This window comes from Mandrillus leucophaeus, unplaced genomic scaffold, assembly GCF_000951045.1.
Source record: "Mandrillus leucophaeus isolate KB7577 unplaced genomic scaffold, Mleu.le_1.0 Scaffold150, whole genome shotgun sequence".
In the NCBI taxonomy this organism is placed as follows: domain Eukaryota; kingdom Metazoa; phylum Chordata; class Mammalia; order Primates; family Cercopithecidae; genus Mandrillus; species Mandrillus leucophaeus.
In genome coordinates this window covers 4814815-4821013 of record NW_012101477.1, presented here as the reverse complement: position 1 = coordinate 4821013, position 6199 = coordinate 4814815, and the positions used below count along the sequence as shown (strand labels likewise).

The 6199-nt window shown below is 45.3% G+C and overlaps 1 protein-coding gene across 1 annotated transcript in view; it reads right to left on the bottom strand.

Annotated features, from left to right (window-relative positions):
- RBL1 (retinoblastoma-like 1) overlaps window positions 1-6199 on the bottom strand; it is a 100511-nt gene that overhangs the window by 8658 nt on the left and 85654 nt on the right. The window contains exon 21 of the mRNA XM_011975026.1: window positions 1143-1307. Coding sequence (XP_011830416.1) covers window positions 1143-1307 — 165 coding nt within the window. The remainder of the gene's footprint in view (window positions 1-1142; window positions 1308-6199) is intronic.

The window sequence follows — 6199 nt, the reverse complement described above, 5'->3', positions numbered from 1 at the left end:
TCTTGAACTCCTGATCTCGTGATCTGCCTGCCTCGGCCTCCCAAAGTGCTGGGATTACAGGCGTGAGCCACTGCGACCAGCCCTAATCTGTTTTAACAAGCCCTCCCAATGATTTTAAAGCTCCCTATAGTTTGAGATCCTCTTCCTTAGAGTAATGCTTTTCAATTTTTTTTTTTTTTTTTGAGACAGAGTCTTGTTCTGTAGCCCAGGCTGGAGTGAAAAAGGGGTGATCTCGGCTCACTGCAACCTCCGCCTCCTGGGCTCAAGTGATTCTCCTGCCTCAGCCTCCTGAGCAGAGTAGCTGAGATTACAGGTGCGGACCATCATGCCTGGCTAATTTTTTGTATTTTTAGTAGAGATGGGGTTTCGCCATGTTGCCCAGGCTGGTCTTGAACTCCTGAGATCAGGCAATCCGCCTGCCTTGGCCTCCCAAAGTGCTAGGATTATAGGCTTGAGCCACTGTGTCCAGTCAGGTATATTATCTTAGCCAACTTTGTCAAGTATAGTGAGAACTCTGTAGGCATCTGTATAACTTAATAGGAAAGTAATAAGAAGGAGCCAATGTATTTGGACTGAATTACAATATGCCCCACTACAATTTCTTCCAGTTTATACTGATTCTGACTTCTGGAGACATACTGAACAGATCTGCTTGACAGTCCATGAAGTATCTGAAAACAGCAATCATGTCCATATCACATCTTCACCACTCAACAAGGATAAGGATGGAGATGATCACAGAGTTGTCTATGTACATAAGAGGAGGCTTGTGTTTTCAGACGTCTTCCTATCTTGGGTGCCATCTACCAAATGCACTTTCACTTCCAATGCCTTTCTTTCAACTTGACATCCCCCAGGTCTGACCACTTGCAGATGTTGCTTTACTGGTCCCTTCTCAAGATCTTGCTTGAACAGGAAAACATGCTGGACTTTCAAAATGAACTCCACAAATACCATGTCAATAATAATGGATTAAACTACCTCAAACTGAATATACTGCTCTTGATGAGAGGAGACATGCCATAGTTAACATTTCATATTTTATTAGTATAGTAGAAACTTGGCCAAAAACAAAAAAAGAGGCAAGATTAACAGTTACTGACTGTTAATGTGAAATCCAACTTTTAGCCTATTCACCTTACCTTAGAAGGGCTGCCATTGAACTTGTACAGCAGAGCGCTTCTTGGTGTAAGGCCTGACCCATTCTTGTGTGGGGAAATATAAATGGAGTGCTGTTGGGAAATGCGGCGTGGTGAGCCTGGCTGTTGTTTAATATGTGGAAAAGGAGAGAGTGGTGGAGCATCCATCTAAAATAACCCAAAAGTCAGATTTTTTAGATAAAAGTTTTTCTTTGTTTTTGAATCCCATATTTTTATTTTTATGATATCTCCTAGTTAGGAATCAGTTATACTATAAAAGCTCATTTATGGTTGAGAAAAGCAAAAAAAAAAAAGATCTGTTACTTCTTTTTTTTTACAACAACAGATAAAGTAGAATTTATTTTCTTGGATCTTTTTTTTTTTTTGAGATGAAGTATCTCTCGCTCTTGTTGCCCAGGCTAGAGTAAGATGGTGCAATCTAGGCTCACTGCAACCTCTGCCTCCCAGGTTCAAGCGATTCTCCTGCCTCAACCTCCCAAGTAGCTGAGATTACAGGCATGTGCCACCACGCCCAGCTAATTTTGTATTTTTAATAGAGATGACCATCTTCGCCAGGCTGGTCTCCAACTCCTGACCTCTGGTGATCCACCCACCTCGGCCTCCCAAAGTGCTGGGATTACAGGTGTGAGCCACTATGCCCTGCCTATTTTCCTGGATCTTTCAGGCAGTCCTATAACTAGTATTAAGAATTCTGGCCGGGTGTGGTGGCTCACACCTGTAATCCCAGCACTTTGGGAGGCCGAGGTGGGTGGATCACCTGAGGTCAGGAGTTTGAGACCAGCGTGGCCAGCATGGTGACACTCTGTCTCCACTAAAAATGCAAAAATTAGCTGGGTGTGGTGGCACATGCCTGTAATCCGAGTTATTCGGGAGGCTGAGGCACTAGAATTGCTTGAACCCAGGAGGCAGAGGTGTTGCAGTAAGCCCAGATTGTGCCACTGCACTCCATCCCGGGTGACAGAGCAAGAATCTGCCTCCAAAAAAAAGAAAAAAAAAGATTTCTGGGGCCGGGTGCAGTGGCTCACTCTTATAATCCAGCACTTTGGGAGGCCAACGTGCTCTGATCACTTGAGGCCAGGAGTTGGAGACTAGTCTGGCCAACATGGCAAAACCCCACTTCAGCCTCCTGAGTAGCTCCTAAAAATATAAAAATTAGCCAGGTATGGTGGTATGTGCCTGTAGTCCCAGCCACTTGGGAGGCTGAGCATGACAATTGTTTGAACCCAGGAGGCAGAGGTTGCAGTGAGCCGAGTTTATGTCACTGCACTCCTCCCTAGGTGACAGAGTGAGACTCTGTCTCAAAAGAAAAAAAAAAAATTCTGGACAAGACACCAGGAGTTAAGCCACGAGCACGAGAACCTCATATTCATGCTTAAAAAGTAAGGACAGGCTGGGCAGGGTGGCTCACGCTTGTAATCCCAGCACTTTGGGAGGCCGAGGTGGGTGGATCATGAGGTCAAGAGTTCAAGACCAGCCGGGCCAAGATGGTGAAACCCTGTCTCTACTAAAAATACGAAAATCAGCTGGGCATGGTGACAGGCGCCTGTAATGCCAGCTACTCAGGAGGCTGAGGCACAGAATTGCCTGAAGCTGGGAGGTGGAGGTTGCAGTGAGCCAAGACTGTGGCCACTGCACTCCAGCCTGGGCAACAGAGCGAGACTCCTTCTCCAAAAAAAAAAAAAAAAAAGTAGGGACAAAGAATAACCAATCTTCTAACACTTGCTATAACAATCTCTCTCTACACACACACACAAAATCTCTCTACCCCACAACCAAAGCAGTAGCAGAGAGAATAAAAGAGGCAGAGAATTCTATAAGCCAGCAGAATGATTCCGACATGGAAAAAAATCTGTTAATGAAATGGGAAACACTTCATATGGAAATGGAAAATATTTAGAAATAAGTTGGATGAGCAAGGATTTCATTTTCTTTAATATCCTGTATAATGGAAATAAATTAAGATGGTAGAGATATTCAGAGTATATAGACAGAGGGGAAGTGAAACTGGAGTAGGATGAACAGTTATGACCTCTGAGGATAGTCATAGACCATATTCCATGAAAAGAGGAAGAACAGAAATGTACAGATGCACACAGATACATAGAAACAGCTATTGGCTGGCTGGCTGCAGCTTCTGCTAGGGCCTTCTTTTCTTTTCTTTTTTTTTTGAGGCAGGGTCTTGCTCTGTTGCCCAGACTGGAGTGCAGTGATGCGACTGTGGTTCATTGCAGCCTTGACCTCCTGGGCCCAAGCGATCCTCCTACCTTAGCTTGCTGAGTAGTTGGGACCACTACTCGGGTGTATACCAGCCACTACATGGCTAATTTGTAGAGTTTTTTTTTTTAAAGAGACAGGGCCTTCCTATTTTTCCAGGCTGGTCTCAAATTCCTAGGCTCAAGCAATCCTCCAGGCTTAGCTTCCCAAAGTGCTGGGATTACAGGCTTGGGAAGTGCCTGGCTGGTCTCTTTTTCTTAGAGCTAAAGTCTGGTCTTCTGGGAAGCAACCTCAGCTTACACACTGGTAACACTTTCTCAGGACTGCTGCGACTGCCAAAACTGGGGTCTGCATAATTTTTTTTTTTTTTTTGAGACGGAGTCTCGCTCTGTCGCTTGGGCTGGAGTGCAGTGGCATGATCTTGGCTCACTGCAAGCTCCACCTCCCCGGTTCACGCCATTCTCCTGCCTCAGCCTCCCTAGAAGCTGGGACTACAGGTGCCCGCCACTATGCCCGGCTAATTTTTTTTTTTGTCTTTTCAGTAGAGACAGGGTTTCACTGTGTTAGCCAGGATGGTCTCAATCTCCTGACCTCGTGATCCGCCTGCCTCGGCCTCCCAAAGTGCTGGGATCACAAGCGTGAGCCACCACGCCTGGCCTGCATAAAAATTTCTTAGTGGTGCCTCTATTAATGATCCAGGCCTATCTACTTCCTTTTGCCTTTTTTTTTTGAGACGGAGTCTTGCTCTGTTGTCCAGGCTGGCGTGCAATGGTGCAATCTTGGCTCACTGCAACTCTGCCTCTCGGATTCAAGTGATTCTCCTATCTTAGCCTCTCAAGTAGCTGGGATTACGGGTGCCTACCACCATGGCCGGCTAATTTTTGTATTTTTAGTAGAGATGGGTTTCACCATGTTGGCCAGGCTGGTCTTGAACTCCTGACCTCACGTGATCCACCTGCCTCGGCCTCCCAAAGCGCTGGGATTACAGGCATGAGCCACAGTGCCTGACCTCCTTTTGTCTTTTTTTTTTTTTGAGATGGAGTTTCCTTCTTGTTACCCAGGCTGGAGTGCAGTGGCACAATTTCTGCTTACTACAACCTCCGCTTCCTGGGTTCAAGTGATTCTCCTGCCTCAGCCTCCCGAGTAGCTGGGATTACAGGTGCCTGCCACCACGCCACCTAATTTTTGGTAGAGATGGGATTTCACCATGTTGGCCAGGCTGGTCTTGAACTCCTGACCTCTGGTGATCCACCCACCTCGGTCTCCCAAAGTGCTGGGATTACAGGCATGAGCCACCACACCTGGCCCCTTCTGTCTTTAACTTGAGAAAAACATTAATCTCACAATGTAACAACAGAAAAATTTACCAAATTTGCTGGGCGCAGTGGCTCATGCCTGTAATCCCAGCACTCTGGGAGGCTGAGGTGGGCAGATCACGAGGTCAGGAGTTCAAGACCAGCCTGGCCAACATGGTGAAACCCTGTCTCTACTAAAGATACAAAAAATTAGCCAGGTGTAGTGACATGCTCCTGTAATACCAGCTACCGGGGAGGCTGAGGCAGGAGAATCACTTGAACCTGGGAGGCAGAGGTTGCAGTTGAGCTGAGATCGTGCCATTGCACTCCAGCCTGGGTGACGGGGTGAGACTCTGTCTCAAAATAAATAAATAAATAAATACAAACAAATTAATTGTTTTAATATTCATGTTCCCATCAAGTTCTTACCCATATGTACATGGAATTTCTAGCAACATAATCATGGTATAGATAAAATTTCTGCCAGGCGTGGTGTTTCACACCTGTAATCCCATCACTTTGGGAGTCTGAAGTGGGTAGATTGCTTAAGTCCAGGAGTTCCAGACCAGCCTGGCCAACATGGTGAAACCCTGTATCTACTAAAAATACAAAAAAATTAGCCAGGCGTGGTGGTGGCACGCAGCTGTCATACCAGCTACTTGGGAGGCTGGGGTGGGAGCATCGCTTGAGCCCTGGAAGCAAAGGTTGCAGTGAGCCAGGATCTCACCACTGCACTGTAGCCAGGGCAACAGATTCCATGATTTCCTCTGGTCTCTGTTGTACCATAGCCTTAATCACTGATTAAGTTACTAGTCATGCTCTGATTAATTGCTAGTAATTTTACTTTGACATACTTATCTAGCAAAATAAACTTATAGTAATTCAACTATGACAGCGAATAATAATAAAGTAGTAAAACATAAAACATACCACATGGTCCTGATTTGACAAGTCGTATTTCAGTGCAAATGACTTCACTCTTCCTACATATATTGTATTGTAAAATTTTATAAGATCACCTCTTTCCTCTTTCACTGGTCCACTGGAACAGTCAGGTGTTTTTGTAGCATCTTCCAAGTCTGTTAAAAAGAATGCAATGTTGTGATACAAAGCATACTTTTTATTTTATTTTTTTTGAGACAGGGTCTCACTTTGTCACCCAGGGTGGAGTGCAGTGGTGCAATGTTGGCTCACTGCAACCCTGACCTCCTGGATTCAAGTGATCCTCCCACCTCAGCCTCCTGAGTAGCTGGGACTACAGGCACGCACCACCATGCCTGGCTATTTTTTATTTTTAGTAGAGACGGCGTTTATTTTTAGTAGAGACGGCAATATTTCCATGTTGCCCAGGATGGTTTCCAACTCCTGGGCTCAAGTGATCTGCCAGCCTCAGCCTCTCAAAGTGCAGGGATTACAGGCGTGAGCCACCATGCCCAGCCACAAAGCATACTTTAATATACAAGTCAGCAATTTAAATTACCTTTCTACAATATTAAAAAAAACTCACAAGTCTTTACGTAGAGAAATTAA